This window comes from Pongo pygmaeus, chromosome 2 (assembly GCF_028885625.2).
Source record: "Pongo pygmaeus isolate AG05252 chromosome 2, NHGRI_mPonPyg2-v2.0_pri, whole genome shotgun sequence".
In the NCBI taxonomy this organism is placed as follows: domain Eukaryota; kingdom Metazoa; phylum Chordata; class Mammalia; order Primates; family Hominidae; genus Pongo; species Pongo pygmaeus.
The window spans coordinates 86982564-87001431 of record NC_085930.1 but is presented as its reverse complement, the minus strand read 5'-3'; the positions used below and the strand labels follow the sequence as shown (position 1 = coordinate 87001431).

Sequence of the window (18868 nt, the reverse complement as noted above, 5' to 3'; positions counted from 1 at the left end):
CAGATGAAGCCTGGGAGGTCTGAATTATTCTATCTGGCAGAGGTATTTCCACAGGACATATAGAACTCTACAGAATGAATGCTACTACCTCTATCTACACTGGTATCTGTCACGAGCATTTAATGTGTCACAGACTTCACGCTAGATTCTGGGAATACAATGGTGGATTGGAAACAAAGCCAGTCCCTGCATTCAGGGAGCTTACAGACTAATGGGGGAGTCAGAAACGAATCAAACATTCACACAAAACTTCTATACATAGCACTACAGAATCCTTACGATGGGAATCTAACTTAAAGGGAACGTCAGCCATGGTTTCTATGGGGAGAAACGTTTAAGACAGATGAATAGAAATCTGCAAGACAAAGAGGGAAGACCCATTCTCCAGACAGAGGAAATGGTGGGTGAGCGACATGGGACATGGTGGTATTAAAAAAAGTCTTAAAAAAAAGCCCCACGTGGTGGCTGGGACAGGTGGAGCCAGGTAAGAAGTGCAATGAGGGGCAGGTGGACAGTAACAGCTTTAAGCAATGGGATTCATGTGCTCCAATTTGCAACTCTGCAAAGACCCCTACAGCTGGGGGCAAGGGGTTGCAAACAGATGTGAGTAAAAAGCTCTCTCCTCCCCCTAAAGTCGGCATAACAAAGTGAAATAGTAATGACAGAAAAAAATTTAACCTAAAATTTATACTACAGGCTAGGCGTGTTGGCTCACACCTGTAATCCCAGCATTTTGGGAGGCTGAGGCCAGCAATTGCGTGAGCCCAGGCGTTTGAGACCAGCCTAGGCAACATGATGAAACCCTGTCTCTACCCCCCAAAAATACAAAAATTAGCCAGGCATGGTGGTGCACACCTGTAGCCTCAGCTACTCAGGAGGCTGAGGTGGAAAAATTGCTTGAACCTGTGAGGCAAAGGTCGCAGTGAGTCGAGATCACATCACTGTACTCCAACCTGGGTGACAGATTAAGACTCTCTCAAAAAAAAAAAAAAAAAAAGGAAAAATTATCATACAAAATTATTGATAAATTCCACCTTTCTCCTTCCATCTTGCTGCTACATTCCTCTTCTTTTGAATGAAGGGTGGGGGCAGTGGGTCACTGGTGGCCACAGCACTCACCCAGGACTACGTACATCTTACAGCGCCACAAATCCAAGGCATGCCAAAGATTTCAGGCGGTGCATAAACTCCATCGGCAGGCTAAACTGTTTATATGTTCTTGAGTTAAAAATACACCACTCGGGTCAGCGTTAACACCAGGGCCTTATCACCAAGGCTGTCTGTGAGCTGGTTACACAAGGCTGGACCATGACTCGCCCATCTTTTAGATGTGTCTCAATCTGCAAATTATCTAACAATTCATCAGTGAGATGATCATAAAGCCAACAAATATACACGCATTTGAGAAAAACACTTTCCAAACCCAAGGATACTTTACTGTTTATAAATAGTTTACTTTTTTTGATCCCCAAGCATATAATATTCGCAGTTGCTCCAGAAACCAAAGGAACATGAACAGGAACACAAACCACAACCTAACAGAAACAATAAACAACAGATGGCAAAACATATGTGCATGTTACCACCCCCTTTACCAAAGAGGCAAACCAAAAATGGATCTGACACACACGACTACCAACAAAGAAACACACTCTTCAAGATCACATTCAAGACACCATGTATAGAGCACCAGCTGTACAGCCAGAACTACACTAGGTGATTCAAGCCACCAAAGACCAATCAGCCTCCAGGAATTCAGAGACGTCAAAGGGAGGCAAGAAAGAAGGCAGTGCTAGTCTTACCGTATTTTCTTCTAAATATGTGCACGCAGGTCTGAATTCTAACTGGCAACTGCTAGACCCTAAACAAGTCATTCAACTACTCGGGGCCTCATGTATACAAGAGAGACAATATTTTTCATAGAGTTAAGATGGTGATGATCAGTTAACACAGATACATCCTGCTGCAGAAAGGTACACTGCTATTATTGTGATAGTTATAATAATAATATTATAGCTACCCTTCCTCAAGCTTCTGCTTGTGTGTTAGGCCTTGTGTTAAATATTTCTTTTTTTTTCCTTATAACAAGCTTAGGGAAGTCGGCACTACAATTATTCCCATTTTACAGAAAAGGAAACTGAAGTGGAGTCAATTGCCAAGGTCACCCAGGCAGCCAGGCCCCAGAGCTGCCTCTTAACCACCGTGCATCATGAACAGCACAACTGCTGCATCCCCACAACCATGGCCCCTCATAACCAGATGCCTGGAATGCAAGACTCTGAGAAGACAAGCACACAACATTATCTTCCCCTGAAGACCCTGAAATACTGCACTGCTCTGGGCTTTTGACTGGTTAGCAAGGCACCTGAATTTATTTAAAGAGCTCAAGACAAATGCTTAAATTCTGATTCTCAAGTCACGATCGACTCAACTAATGATTCCGAATAGCTGATGTTTATGACTTTTTAAAAATGTCTCAAAACAGACGAAAAGGGTCCCAATAAGTAAGTGTGGCTATCATATTGTTTTCCATGTATGGACATGTCTATTTTAGGTATCACAGACTCATGTCCAATCACTCTGCCAATTTCACCTCAATGCTAATATTTTAAACTCTGACTAGAATTTTCCAACTACACTGTAACTTTAAGCTTTTTTGTTTCTTCTACATTTAAAAAGAATGCCATTTCCCAATATATAACTCCCAGATGTAGAATTCACAGATGATTCATCTCACAGAACAAGTGTTCTGAGACATCAGCTCCAAATAGAGGAAAAACTTGGAATTCCCTTCGCTCTCAAAGTAAGAACTCGCCTAGATCTGCTTTGCTCAACAAAGTTTGTTTTCAATTATATTTCCAAATTCTTCTAACAATAACTCCACGGCGTCTGGCACCAACACATCTGATTCTTTGAAGTGGTTCTCAAGCAGAAAGTAGAAAATAAGGAGAAATGGGAAAGGAAGAGAGGACTATCCATAATTTTTGTTTTAGGTGAAATATTCTCTCCAAAAGTTCTGACATATAAAATCAGACAAACCACAAGCTATGACTTCTCATTGAGGGGCCACACTGCAAGAAGCAACAGCAATTGAAGAAAGCCTCTGCATTTAGCCGCTGGCTCCAGAGGGGAAAACAGACACTTAGCACAAAGAAAATGGCCTTTTACTCCTCATATTTAAATTCCAAAAACACTCCTATGAAGTCCTCCATACAGGCCAATCAGGAACAATTACACTTCAGGGGTAAACGTCAGAACCCCTTAGAGAAACAATGAAACTGGGGGATCCGTTCTGCCCTGAAAGAATGTACCAAGCTCCAAGACAAAGTGGTAAGGCAATAAACAAATAATTATCAAGGGATTCCTAAGTACATGAAATTGAATGATCCCTGCTGCTTTCAAGTCTAAGTGGAGAGAAACACAAACACACACACACACACACACACACACACACATATACAGGGATGTGTGAAAAGTTACCTAATCAGATAGACTCAGAGATTCCTCCGGGAAAGGACAAGTTGTAAACAATAAATTCACCAGAACGAGACCAAGTGAGTAACAGGGAGAGTGTGTGACACTGACACACGAGGCTCAAGGGTGGGAAGATCATTTGGCCTGTTTTGAGCTCAGAAAGCACAATGGAAAAAGGTCATCTTTGGGTCTTAAAGGGAGAACTTTTTTTGTAAAGTCTAGTTTTTTGGACACTCTATTCCTAAAGTAGTCCCTAATTGTTGTTAAACTTCTGTCAAGAAGTTCCAAACCACTGTTCCTCCAACTTCACTGCATTTTAGTTGTATCCCCAAACAAAACTCCAAATTCCAAGAATTTGTTCCGGAAAACAATAATAAAAATAAAAAAAAAATTTTAATCCGGAAGTTTCGTTTTATGAAAATTTACATGATAAAGAATGAGTGGAAGGAAAAGAAAAGCCCAAGAATTTCCACTGAAGGCACTAACAAATTCCACGTGGAAGAAAAGTGGACATCCAGAACAAAGAAAATAAAAGCTTCTATATTCTCCATGAAAAGTATTTTAAGGAGTCCAATTACTGTCATAATTTTCAAGATTTTCAAAAACAGTGTAACTAAGAGGTAACCAATGCAAACCTAGGTAGATGGGTAAATATGAATTTGGCCAAAAACAGAGTCAGACTTCAAAATTAGAAAAAGCCACAGCCGGGCGTGGTGGCTCACATCTGTAATCCTAGCACTTTGGGAGGGTGAGGTGGATGGATCACTTGAGGTCAGTCATGAGTTCGAAACCAGCCTGGCCAACATGGTAAAACCCTGTCTCTACTAAAAATACAAACAAAAAAAAAAAATTAGCCTGGCTTGGTGGCAGGCGCCTGTAATCCCAGCTATTTGGGAGGCTGAGGCAAGAGAATCACTTGAGCCAGGAAGGCGGAGGTTGCAGTGAGCTGAGATCACACCACTGCACTCCAACCTGGGCGACAGAGTGAGACTCTGCCTCAAAAAAGAAAAAAGAAGCCACTAGGCTGTACATGTTAATTGGCTGAGTTTCTACCTTGAAAGGGATACATGAAAGATCTCCCTGGTAAAAGGGATGGCAAGCCGGCCCAGAAAGAACAGGCAGTGCAGTGAGTAGCTGCCCTTCCTGTGGCCATGACTACAGAATGTGACAGGTGGCCCATCCAGTCCTTAAAGGCAGTTTCTCAGCATCATTTAGAACTTCACTTATCGCCAAGTATTCACTGAAGGACTGCCTGAGAAAGATGCTGCCTGCAGTGGCCCTGAGACAGGACCCTTTGGGAAAATACGCCTGTAATTTATTTTCCTGGTTTTTTTTTTTTAATTTTTACCTAAGTTCTTAAAAACCTAAATCAAAGGTCTAAAGTGGATCTGCACCAGGCTCCACAGTTTTCTTTGGGCCAGAGGGAAAAAGGAGGTAAAAATGAAAGGAAGCACCACTTTCTTTGTGGAGTATTCACTCCTCCTCAACAATATCTAAAGGCTCACAAAGGTCCCTCACTGAGACTCTGCATGCACATATCCTTTTTTCTCTTTGCTGCTTATGGTATCCATCTGAGAATTTCACTCAGAAGTAGCAAACATTGGCCTAGCATGGTAGCTCACATCTGTAATCCCAGCACTTTGGGAAGCCAAGGCAGGAGGATCGCTTGAGCCCAGGAGATCAAGACCAGTCTGGGCAACATAGCAAGATCCCATCTTTACAAAAAATAAAAACTAGCCAGGTGTGGTGGCACATGCCTGTAGCCCTAGCTACTCAGTAGACTGAGGTAGGAGGATCACTTGAGCCTAGGAGGTCACGGCTGTAGTGAGCCATGATTGCGCCACTGCACTCCAACCTGGGTGACAGAGTGGGACCCTTTGTGTGTGTGTGTGTGTGTGTGTGTGTATGTGTGTATGTCTCTCTCACACACACACACAGAAAGAGAGAATGTTTAAGTAACTATCCTAGACACAGATCAATTTAATTCTTACCATCCAATGAAATGTAAGTTTACTCCCTTTTTGCTTCAATTAGAATAGAATCATGAACCTAAAAATGAGGAGTCTTAGAAGTTATACATCCCTTTACAGACAGGAAATGAAGTGACTAGCCCAAGGTTATGCTGCCAATCAGTGGCAGAGCTGGGACAAAACCCCAACGTCTCCTGAGGCCCAGCCATGAGCCAGTTTCCCATTCTACCACATCTTCACTTTCATGACTTTAAGAAAATTAATTTTTTCCTCTCAGGTGAATCATTTTTATGCCTCTTTGGTCAAGCACCCCTTTAAGAAACTCCATGAAAATGTGGTCTCCTTTCTGTCCAGAAAGACGTTCTGAGCACCACAACGTCACATAAAGTTTCCCCCAATAATAAGGTCAGCCAATCTTTATTTTAGGATAGTAATGAAATGAATATAATTTACTCATTTCTAAGTACTGTTTCAAATGACCTTGTGAAAGAATCCAAAAATCTCCATAGAAGAGTCTCTGATTTTTCTATTGGGTAAAGCATAGCCCTGGATAAGGCCAAACCACCCAAAGCGAACAGTCCTACACAGACTCCAAATCTGAGAAAACAATCAGAGGAATTTGGGATGAGGCAGATCTTAATAACTAGAGGGCATGTCAGCTTGTTTTCTGGATCTCCCCTCCTCCAAGATGGAAGGAAACCCTGCTCCCTTCAAGCTGCAGCCTCTGCATCCATCACTTCATTGCATCAACAATCCACTTCCTGGAAGCAACGAGCTCTTCTGACTGTTTATAAGTTTTGCAAGCACTTGGAGCTTGTGTGCCAGAAACTCACACCAGCCCAGGTGGAGGGAGGAAACCACAGACAGAGAAAAATTCTTCTTAATTAAAAATAAAACGAAAACTAAGACGGAGGCATGATGCTGGGTCAAGGTACCACCACACTGCTAAAACCAGATGAAAGAATGGTGTTCTCCCAATTTGCAAAACAGCACTTAATTTCATAGAATCTCTCAATACTAAGCTTTTCTGCCCCATAATTTAAAAAAAAAATGCATTGGAGTGTGCTTCCACTTTTCTAAACAGAGAACCCACTGTAAATGGTGTCTAATCAGTTATCATATAAATTTAATTAAGCTTCATAGATCCACCAGTTTAACCTGGCCATGCTGGACAGCTTTTAAAGTCACTGAACACTCCATAATCTACCTGGAATTTGATTTTCACAGATAGGAGATGGAAGTCATTCCAAAAACTAGGATAAAATGAATGGAATTTGGAGGACTAGTAATTCCCATTCAGATTCCTAAATGAAGCTGCAGCTAGCAAAAAATCCATTCTAAAGAAGCCCCCTCACCAACAAAGTACCAGACTGAGGACAAATTAAACTATGGACTTTTATAAAATACAACAAACCATTCAGCAGCTACTTGGAGAACACATTTTCAAATCTGTGTGAAGTTTAAATCAAGCACAGAGGGTTCCAGGAACCTAGTTCTTTGCTTTTTGAAGATTTTTCTTACAGGGTGCCTCTAACTCTATTTAAAGCAGCCTCAAGTAGCCACAGCTGGAGGGTCAGGCCTTACAAAGTAAACAATAGTTAACTCAATTCAGACTCATGACTTAACTACAACCAATGGCCAATTATCCCTCTACTAAACAACAGTATCTGAGACATCACTTTTTAAATGATCTATCCCATTTCTAATTATGTTTGTTCACTAATGGATTTTAATCAACAATTAATAGCTTGGTAGAAACCTCCCAAGTAAGAGCTATGTGGAGAAAGTGGAAGGTTAACCAGAATTGCACATTCTGGCAGAGGACTAGCACAAAATAGCTTGCTAAACACCTCCTACAAAAGAAAAAAAAAAATCTGTATTTTGAGAACATATAAACTAGGGTGCACACAGTATGTGCCCAATAAAATTCTGTAAATATACAGCTTACCAAAACGCCCTTTGGAAAAACACAGTTAAAATGAATGTCAATTTTTTCAAAACTTCCAATTTCTTAAAACCACCCTATAGTAAATAGTATGGTATATAAATTATATCTCAATAAAGCTGTTAATTTAAAAAAAAAACCTATACATTTGCAGATAAAATGATATGCCTTTGATTTATTTCCAAAAAAAATAAATAACATGGAAGGGCAGAAGCATAATGGGAAATAGATCAAATAAGACAGCTGATGATTGTTGAAGGTGGGTGACAGGTACCTAGAGTTCATTACATTATTCTGTCCACTTGTGCAGATATTTACCTTTCTCCATATTCAAAAGGTAAGAAAAAACACTCCAGAGCAACAGAAGTGAGTTAGTTTATTTAAACTACCTGCCTGCGTATCAACTGTTCCCTTAATTCAATTTTTTTCTAAAAGCTATGTATTTCAGATCATCTCACAAGAAAAAGAAGCTGTATCTGCAACAGCCTACTTTCTAATCAGTTGTAAGTTTTCTCTAAGCAGAGCCCAGCTTGTTAATTTCTTGTTATCCAGCCCAAAGTGCTAATGCTTGAGAGACAAATGCTTTCAAACAAAAGAGCACTGGAACTACAAGATTTGAAACAACAGCAAGATTATCTATCCTCCAGTTCAGAAGTGTTTAATCTTTCTCATTGTATTTAACAGGCTATCATCAAGTAGGTAATCCGAAAGAAAAGAATTTCAGTGCAATGTATGCTTTGACCAAGATAAGCAGTAAATTATTTGAATGGCAAATTATAAATTGGTGGAAGGAGCAAAACAGGGAGGGGGAAGCTGTTAAATGCTGCATAAAGGAGTCTTAGAAAATAAAGTTGTGAGTTGTTTTTTTTTCTAATCAGCCAAAAAAAAAGAAGAAAAACCCTGCATTACGTTCACCGTGTTTCTCAAAGTCCAGTTAATTCTGCTTGTAAGAGAGACTTCACTCATTTCCTTCATTTTCTTCCTAATAATGTGAGATCTTGAGAATGCAGATCATAAAAGATCAGAGATTAGAACTTTTGACCACAAAAGTTCAAAAACTAATCAATGCAAAACACTTAAAAAGAGGCCATGCTTTCCTTAAACCCTCTAAACGTCACCTTTTGCCAAAACAAACTGAACAAGCAGTAATTAGAACCTGCATCCTGGTTCATAAGGAAACCAAAATGTATTATTAGGACTTGCAGAAATGAACAGATTGGCTGTTCGCACAATGGGCCTTACCGGTTATGCTAGATTAAATAGTAATAATGACGAAAACAATCGTGGCCGTTCATGTGGGCAAGGCTGTGAATCATGGCTGTTCACTGGGGAAGGAACTCAGGTACAGGTGCACAAGGAGTGATAGCAAACAGTAAACGGCTTTTCAGGTGGCATCCTTGCCAGATTCCTCAAATGACCCCGTGTTCCCCGCCTGTGTCCCCTACAAAATTACTATGCAATTCCAAACAGACCAAAACAAATGAAAAATGTTCTTTGCATACAACCCCACAATTGTCTCCTGTCCTCCCTCCTCCTCCTCCCTCAAGGTTTTCCAAAGAGAAGTGGGTACAGTGAGGATTCAGCCAGCCTTAAAGTCTGTAACTTAACCCTGTTTGGAAGAGCACACCTGCATTTTTCCAAGCTATTGACTGAGAGGTGCTACTTGCATTTTGGTAGGGTTCAGTTTCAAGAAACCCTGGGAAATAATAGGATAAAATGATTAGTTTAAGGGCCTCTCACCTCCCTGCCACCTTCCCATACCTGCCTCCCTTCCAAAAGGATAGTGCTAAATAGACATAACTATTTGTACAACTGGAATAGATTTATAAAATATCTCAATAATTTTTGCTAATTATATAATCTGTTGCAACTGTTCATAGCTTCCTGCCTGTTTGGCTAAGATTTCCAAGGGTACATGAGGTTCACTTGCGGCACTTCATACATATCACCAAAAATCCATGGGAGAAGGCTGCTTCGTACATATCACCAAAACTCACAGGAGAAGGCTGCCATCTTCCCACCCCAAAAGACTCCTTCATAGCAGAAAGGTAAACATTTCCCAGGAAAGCCTTTGTCACCAGCAATCTGGCTTGGAAGCTGGGTGTGGTAGCATGCGCCTTGTAGTCTCAGCTACTCAGACAACTGAGATGGGAGGATTGCTTGAGCCCACGAGGCTGAGGCGGCAGTGAGTCTTGATTGCACCACTGCACTCCAGCCTGGGCAACAGAGTGAGGCTCTGTCCAAAGAAAAGAGAAGAGAAGAAAGGAAAAGAAAGGAAAGAAAGAAAAGAAAGAACGAGAGAAAGAGAAAGGAAGAAAGAGGAAGGGAGGAAGGGAGGAAGGAAGGAAGGGAGGGAGGGAGGAAGGGAGTGAGGGAAAGAAAGAAAAGAAAGGAGGAGAGAAAGAGAAGAGAAAAAGAAAGAAAAAGAAAACGAAAGAGCAAGAAAGAAAAAAAAGAGGAGAGAGAGAGAGAAAGAGAAAGAGGGAAGGGAAGGGAGGTGGGGAGGGAAGGGGAAGGGAAGAAGGAAGGAAGGAATCTGGCTTGGAGAGACTAGCTGTGAGACAAGATAATAAATTGGAGCTACTGAGGCCTTTAACCTTCAAATTGTGCTCCAGAATCATCATAAAGTTGATGGACCCAAGTTGAGGAACCTAGCTAAATACAGGCATTATTTAACTTTGTCCTCACAGCTTCTATAAGATAGAGCATTTTTCTGTCTTTTTAGACATGAAGAGGTTTGCCCAAAATCACACATGTAGCTCTAGACTGGAGGTGCCAGGGATGGACCATAGAATTAACTTTCAACCCCTTCACCACCACTCCTTAATGAAGAGTGTGAGGTGGGTGTGACCACTAGGGGCAAGGGCCCCCGCATATTTAACATAGTAAAGGTGAGGAAAGCTTTGTCCCTCACCCATTCTCTCCCCCAGTCAATAACCCAAATGGAGACCAGGGGACAGCTGGGTAGCAAATGCCCATTTAGAAGATATAAAGAACTAAAGGCAGGAAATGAAAAGTATAAAACCCAGTGAAATGGAGAAACAGCTTAAAAAACTGAATGACTTCTATGAACAGATTGAAGTTATAACTTGTGTTTCAAAAGACTATGCATAAAGTACTTGGGTAAAAACCATTGATAACAAATTATACAAAATATAAGAATACAGGAACATATAAAGCAAAAAGACTTTGTATAAGTTCACAAGCATACCCACCACCCCCTACAAAAGAGACACAAATTGCCAACTTTCAATTAGAAATTAGACCATCAATAAACTGCACATTTTTTCTGCAATCTTTATTGATCCATTCATTTTGCTTAATAACAATGGTCATGTATCAAGTACTTCAGCAAAAAACTTCTCAGTCCTAGTCATAATTGGACAATTAATTGGTCAGTCAGGACTGCTCTTCTAAACTGTGCAGCTATATCAAATTCTTTGAGCAAAACATAAATGCAGGTCCCAGAGGTAAACTATTATAAAAATGTTAACCGCTGGTCTTCAAAGTGCTCTATTCCTTTGCAGAGGAGATAAGATCTGAGTTTCTTACCAGTTTCCACACTTTAACTTGAAACAAAAGCAGAAGATAACCACGTAATTGACATACAAGAACTGAAGCCATGAGGTAGACACAATGAACCCTAGTGGCTCAGTGTCATGCTTAAGTCATCAAAAATAACAGTAACGGTCCCTAAATTTCCCACAGGCTGGTAAACACTGGAGATTTTCAGATATTTGCCCTTCCCTGCCTGGGAATTTTTCCTCCACCCCTCCTCCCTCCTGTCTCAAGACAATGCCATCAGCCTTTGAAACTGCATCCATTGTAAACAGCTCTGAATATTAACACAGCCCAGAGTTCTATTCGCTTTTAAAAGACCCCCAGGGTTTCAAATTGCAGTCACTGACGAGGGGGAACGTACCCAGTGAGTAAATGTCACATAGCTCATTCAAAAGGAATTGAAAGTTAGGCTTGCTCGTGAAACTTAAAGTCCTCCTACCTATGGGGTAAGGTCAGAAGAATCCCTTTTATGTTTTAAACAAACGAGGAAAAGAAGAAAGAAAGACTCTGGTACAACCAACATCGTTTACTGCATGTAACAACTTTCAATTCAATGAATCCCTCTTCTAGATTTCCCTCTCCTGTGGATGCCACTTTTTAAATAACTATAGGCTATTTTAAACAACCTCCACCCAGCCTTCCTATCTAACAGACCTTCAGGGCTTTAGCAGGTGCACAGCACTGGGCCAGGTGCATTGTTAAGTCACACAAAACCCCAGTGCTCTCTCCTGCATTCCTGTCCACCCTGAAAGAGAGGATGCTGAAAAGACTTTGCACCAAGGAGACACCCCTGCAGAAGCAGGAGAGGCCCTTTCATTGTGATCATGGTGTCTGAGGGAGAGAAAGGTCAGCCAGAGGCCGTCCCAATGGACTCAGGAAGCTGCAGGGAGAACCCAGGCGAAGTAGTTAACACTGGAGGGAGGAAAGCTTTCGGCTAATGGTGCAGAGCTTGGGAGATGGGACATGAGGACATCCACTAGGAACCAGCTCTTATCACACTACACTTAACGTTTCTTCATCTTTCTGAAGACGGTTCCAAGAATTACTGCTGATAATATGTTCACAAGTCCAAAGTCTGTAAAATCTAGTAACCAAATATAATTATGCAAAGAGACAACACACTACTTTTTAAAACAGTCCCTTGAAAAGCGGGGCAGGAACAGTTCTGACATGTCCTAAAGGCAAGAGGGACATTGTGTACCAATACAGAGTTAATTTACATGGGGCGCTGGGGATCTCTGGACACTTCCTACTTTAGCAGTACTCAAAGAATAGATATTACGGCCACAATTTCATATCAGCAAGACTTAAACAGTGTGCCTTTTTCTCATGACAACCAATATTATTTGCCAGAAATCTCACCTTACTCAAAAAAAGTTGTCAGAGAGCTATCAACAGACAAGTTCTCCCCCATCAAGAGGGAAGACACTTATTGCAAGAGAAAAGAACTCTGAGCTCAAGCTAAAGTTCCCTGAAACTCTAAGAGCACCTGCACCTTTCAGACTGTATTCTTGACAATTAACCTGTGTTTAAAATGCTCCCTATTCCAAACAACCCCTTCCCTGTCCCACAAATCGGAAGATGTTCAAAGTCTGTTGAGTTTAAGTGATATGGAGAAGGAAATATTTCAGGACCATCCATACAACAATCTACTTAAAAAAAAAAAACCATGAATCTCAGTTTAGGTTCTAGAACAATTTGGTGATCTGCACTTTAAATTTAATTTGCATAAACAGGATGGAAAGTATTTTCCAAACCCTTAATTCACAACACCCTGCACACCTGGGCCTTCCAGCACAGCTGTAAAATTTGAAAGACAAAGGCCCTCTTTGCTTCCCAACTACAATGGCAACCACAGTTGGTGTTTATTTTCTAATGTAATCATAAGCACCACTTCTTTGCCAAAACTGGCAAGGTTAGATTTAAGCTAACTGATTTGGTATTGCAAACACATAGTACAAAGAGATCCAAATCAATAAACTCATCTTAATGTGGCTTAGGATAACCACACTTGGTATACACTTTTGTGAATATCCTTGCTTTTGAATGCTCTGTCATCTTCACGCCACACTGAGAACAAAAATCAGGGTTTGTTCTTCCTCTAGGCCTGCCTTCCTAATCCCAATCCCAATGAGCTACCATTCAGCTCTCAGGACATTTAAACTAGCAACATTTTGTGAATAAACACTGCCCAAATTTATGGCAGAGGTAAGAGTCTAAGGTAAACTGTATTTAATACTTCTTAAATAGCTTCTGAAGCCATGCTCTCAAAAATAATTTCAAAGAAAGCAAATATCTGAGTTCTAAGAAATTCAACTTCTTCTCAGGTTTTGGGAAGTTGGAATAAGGCTTGGCAGTGGCTTGGTGCTATTTATGAATGTGCTAGTTGGACCATGCCAATCTCACCTACGTAATGGGCTGGGAGACTCAAATTATGGCTTGACTACTACAACTATAAGTTATTAGTGCCGAAAAGTTATCCTCAGGCCCCAGAAATGAACCGATTATCATTATCCATTCTGTTTCTTCTATTCACACTGCATTTATATTCACTATTTAAAAGTTTTACTTTTCTTATATTAGGCCTAGAAGCAACTTCCACATTAGACGCACTGTTTACCAAAAAAAAAAAAAAAAAAAAAAAAAAAGGTCCCATAAAGCCACAGGTCCTCTGCTATCTCAAACCCACAGCCTGAAGTTGTTTGAACTAGCTGCAGTAAATCCAGTTCATGGGTTTATAAACTAGCTCAAAGCATTTTCTAGACACCGGGGGCTTAGAGTGTGTAAACTTGGTGAAACTACAAGATATTTCATTATATCATATACAGACAATTTCTCCCCTAAAGTCTTGCTGTATCTTAGCCAGGAATATAAACCATATAAATACTCTTATGGAAATTCCAGAATAAGACTCATGGAGACTAATTTAAATTCAGAAGTCTGAAGTCTAGAAAAAAAGAACATATTTGCTTGATTTGTCCTTAATCAGAAATAAGAAAACTTCACAAATATTTTTCAAAGGATAGCCATTTTGTACTGCATACCGTGTTGCTACATACTAACCAGAAATCACGCTGCTCGTATCTTAAAATCCAATCAGTCAACACCATAATCAGTATACTAAAGTCTACTAATGCTCAAAATACCCACTTTGGTATTTCTCGATCATCAAATGTGTAAGTAAAAGAGAAGGACTTCAATTTTGAAGGTATTTATGCCATGTGAAATGTCACTCCTAGGCAACAGAAAGCCTAAAGAAATAATCAGTATGTTTGCTCCAAAAATTAAAGGGCAAGGCAAAGTGGATCTTGTGACCATAGGAAAGTGCAAATAAGAGGACACCCTGCCCTCTCTGGGAAGTTACTGCTGTGGAACTAAGTGCCTTCCCCACAATGCCACTGACACAAGGCATTGGGAGTCACTCTTCCAACAGGTGAACACTTAAGAAGTTAATCTGATTTTGCCCACATGATTCTATTAAAAAAAAAACAAACAAACTACCGTATGTAAGGGAAAAATCACAATACCCCAGACTAAATAAGATACTACCTAAGGACAATACTGGGCTCTATCTCCCAGTACTTAACACAGCTCTGCCTCCACCCTATGACCACTGATTTTCACTAACTCAGTAAATTCCATAGAAGAAGTAGATATTGAAAACCTAACTGTAACTAAAGGGTCCTGGTTGTCTTCAGAACTCTGTAGTACTTGTTCATGGAGCAGTGTCTGGGGCCAAGTTAAAGATTCGTGCCCCATTTTGAGAGGTACAGGATCTTTACATTTAAAAGGAATTAACTTTTCTTCCCTTCACGGCAGTCAGAACACAGGCCACATTTTCTTCGATCAAGCCACAGGTGCTGGTTACAACTTGCGACACCAGTTTTCTCTTTTTAAAACAGCCATAGTCATGCCTGAGGTTACTGCTGTGCCTTTCTTATGTTCTAGGAAAAATGTCCAATTATTCAACCGAAATGCGGACTATTTAAGCTAGGCCTTTTCTGGAAAGGTACTAATGGTTCTACAGAGATGCTAATTACCGATAACTGAACGGGATTTGACTCATGGACCAGATTTGTTAGAAGTAAAAGAAGACTATTCTATTCTACCATGTTTACAGAAGTCTAATGCCTTTTTTTCCTGCCAAATCTCCAGTAAGAAGTGTCCCACTAAGTCCTAATAAGCCCACATCCTGACAACACAGAAAAGAACCTCCTTCGGGTGAAACAAACTGCTTAAACCAGCCAAGCCCCTGGCACCCTCTCCTGAAGCAGCACTACTCCAAAACTCATTTGCACCATTTATGGAGGAGAGAGTCTTGAGGGTGGGCCCCAGTCTTGAGGGTGGGCCCCATCCCACTGGATCACCAAGCCCAATGGGGCCCCAGGGAACACACAGGAAGGGTCTGGAACACAGTTCCGTAAAATGCCAACCAGGCGGAAAAGGACAAACTCCCGGCACTCACATGTCGCCAGGAACTGTCAAAGCCCTCTAACTCAGGGGTCCTCCGGGGAAGACTGCCTTCTGCCCCGCACAGAGAGGCATCTCAGGCCACCACGGTTTTCGGGGATCAGGAGACGGCTACACACACTATCAACTAATAAATAATGTAAACGAAAGACTGGAGCCAACAGTCACCTTCATTCATCACCTACTGGAAGACCAAGGAGCTCAGACACCAAATAGTTGGATTACGGGAGAGGAAAAGGAAACACACCCACATACCCCCACACAGACTTCACACTCTGCTCCAGACGTTTCCCACCCACCCACCCACCCGCAAACACATTCAGCTCCAGACTCCCACTCACTAACCCCCAGATGGCCCGCATGACGCGTGCTGGCTAACCCCCAAACCTCTACGACCCACGCTCGCTCGTCTCCAGACCCCACGAGGCACGCTCTTCTCCAGGCTCTCTCGCACGCCTACTCCTCCGGAACTCCACGCAGGATCTCCCCTCCGCCACTCCAACCTGACAGTCTTCCAGCACGCACAAGCACGCACAACTCCACACACACAACCCCGTCCGCACCCCCTCCCTGAGTACGAACCCCCGTCGCCCCGACCCCAAGTGACAGAGCCCCGAGGCGCAGAGAGGGCGGAAAGGGCGGCACTCACAGGCTCCGCGTCCAGGAAGGCAGGTCCCCGGGCAACGCCGCCAGCCCGCGCCCACCGCAGTCCAGCGAGTCCCCAGCGCAAGTGCAGGCGGCCGCGCAGGGCGCCCGCGGGCCGGCCGCGGGGGTCGCCGGCTCCAGCCGAAGCAGCAGCAGCCAGGGAAGAAGAAGGCAAGGCGAGAGGCGCGGGGCCCCGAGCACTCCCCGGACCGGCCGCGCCATCTTGTCTGGAGCGCGCTGCGAACTCCGGGCGCGGGGACTGTGAGGACCCGAACGGCCGCAGACGCGCGCGGGCCCGCGGGGCGCTCCGCTCGGCTCTAGACTCCGCGCCGGGGCATGGCCCCCGCCCCAAGTTCTCTCTGCGGCCGCGGCTCCGGCACTCAGCGGGCCCCCGGTGCCCGGGCCGCTCCGCAGCACCCGGCGAGGTCCGCAAACCCCGCGCCCATCCGGGCCGGCCGGCCCGCCCGCGCTAGCTGCGAACTCCGCCGATTCGGGCAAGGTGTACCCAGCCTGCGCTCCTCGTCCGCCCGGGGCACGCCGAGTGCCGCTACCGACACCAACCGAGGGCAGTGCTGCCGCTGCGCCTGGAAGGCAGGCGTTCAGCCCCGCAGCCCGAGCTCGGTGCCGGCAGGCATCTTCCTCTGGGCTCGGAGCGCAAAGCCGTAGACCTCGGGCTGGACGGCGCGGCCGGCCCCGCGCTGGGAAGCCCCAATGCGCCTCGCTGTCCCCACGCCGCGGGCAGAGAGCGCGCGCGCGAGCGCGGCTTCGGGTTCCGCACGACTCCGCCGCGCAGCAAGAGTCCCGCCGACCTCGCGGCCGAACAATCAGCCGCTTGCTGCTGGCCTCCCAGCGGCCCAGCCCCGGCCGGTCCCCCAAGCCCCGCCCCCGGCCGCTAGCCCGCACACACCCCCTAGGCTCCGCACCCCGCGGCCGCCTGCTGGCCCACGTTGGAGGCTTTGCAACAGCGCCCCGCCACGCCTCCCCGCCTGCTGCTCATTGGCTGCCGGAGTCCACCGTGGCCAGCCTCGAGGGCCATTGGAACGCTCGCTGTGATCCCGCCCCTCCCGCCTCACCGGCTACCCCGCCCCCACACTCTTTTCCCACCCAAGGTGTGAAGGGCGGGAGACTGGGAGGAGAAAGGGAGGGACGGCCCCCGCCTCTTAAAGGAGGCACGCCGGTTGTTGTTGGAGAACGGGAACGCGGGCTGGGGAAAGGAGGCGTGAAGACATGCCCTCTGCGTCAAGAAGGGGAGAGAAAGTTAAGAGGGTAACGCCCCCGTTTTGGAGCTGTCTCGCCCCAAGGCTTTTTACGTCCTTCTCAGGCTGCAAGCAGGACTGCAGGTTAGAAGCAAACCCGCGCCGGTTTTCCAGGTGCCTTCCAAGAGCGAAGACACAAGTTTAAAACTTAACACATTTCTTCCTGACTGGGACATCCTTGGTTATTTCATTAGGCGTGGTCCCCTTCCTCCTCGAACAGCCTGGAGCATCTGCTCCTGATTTGTTTTTCACTTCCTAAATCCAGCAATATGTCCTTGATTACCAAAATGAATGTGTGCTGCAGAAACTTAGTCTCAAAGGTGCACCCTCGGCCGGGAGTGGTGGCTCACGCCTGTAATCCCAGCAGTTTGGGAGGCCAAGGCGGGCGGATCACCTGAGGTCAGGAATTCGAGACCAGCCTGGCCAACATGGTAAAACCCCGTCTATACTAAAAAAGAAAAATACAAAAATCAGCCAGGTGTTGTGGTGCACACCTGTAATCCCAGCTACGGGAGGCTGGGACAGGAGAACCGCTTGAACCCCGGAGGCGGAGGCTGCAATGAGCAGAGACTTGTCACTGAATTGTCACTGAATTCCAGCCTGGGTGACAGAGCAAAACTCCGTCTCAAAAAAAAAAAAAAGAAAAAAAAGTGCAATCTCCTTCCCAGCCCCTAGTGAGTTGAAGGGTACTTCTAGAAATGCTCCAGCCTTTGATAAAGGGGTTGTTTGTTGATGTTATTGGGTTTTTGTTTTAATCAGAGTCTTTTTAAGATGATTTTCAAGAAGCCATAGTGTATTCGTAAGAGACAGAGTTAAAGGAGAAATAATAGTTAACAAAGCTTCTAACTTTGGCTCTTAAAGATAAGACCATAGTCTGATAGTGTTACGATAGTACATGGTAACGTTAAAGCAGACACACACACATTGAGAAAAAAGGAAAAAGATTACCACTGTAACATATAGCTGCCCTCTGGGCGTTTTGGTTTGCTGGTGTCTCATATCCCTTCCCAAGAGTATGCAAATTACTAACATAACTGCGCACATTGTCAGGAAGATTAAGCAGGTTAAGTCTGTTGAAAAACATTTGCTCCAGAACATTAAATCTGAGTTGTGTTTTATGGAAGTGGGGTGAGGTGGGAGGTAAAGAGGAGAAGATGAACCTTAGGGAAAAAAGGCTATATATATATATATATATATGGGTTTATTCCATTTTCGACACAATCTAAGAGGTTTGCTGTAATTGAGATGCACTAAATGTGTTAAACTTTCCCTCAGCCATAAGATCACCTCTTTTCTTTAGCCAAAATGTAATCTTCCTATCCCTTCCTCCCCTTTTTCCTTCTTCCCCTTCTGATTCATTGTGCTCTCAGATAATGGTGCCTCATTTTTTTCTTGTTTAATTTTGCATGATCTCAGCAGTGATGCCCAAAGCAGTGCTCAAATATGTGGGTAAATCAATTCAAATCTAATTCCCAAGAAATATTATCAGAAAAATGCTGCACCTGACCCATCCCACCTAGAGCTTTAACCAGCTTTTATGTTTCATA

General features: G+C 43.8%; 1 protein-coding gene across 2 annotated transcripts in view; it reads right to left on the bottom strand.

Annotated features, from left to right (window-relative positions):
• LRIG1 (leucine rich repeats and immunoglobulin like domains 1) overlaps positions 1-16911 on the bottom strand; it is a 122017-nt gene extending 105106 nt beyond the window's left edge. For both annotated transcript variants that reach the window (XM_054483393.2, XM_063661854.1), the window contains exon 1: positions 16070-16911. In XM_054483393.2, coding sequence (XP_054339368.1) covers positions 16070-16287 — 218 coding nt within the window. In that variant the 5' untranslated portion in view covers positions 16288-16911. The remainder of the gene's footprint in view (positions 1-16069) is intronic.
• Between the last annotated feature and the right edge of the window lie 1957 nt (positions 16912-18868).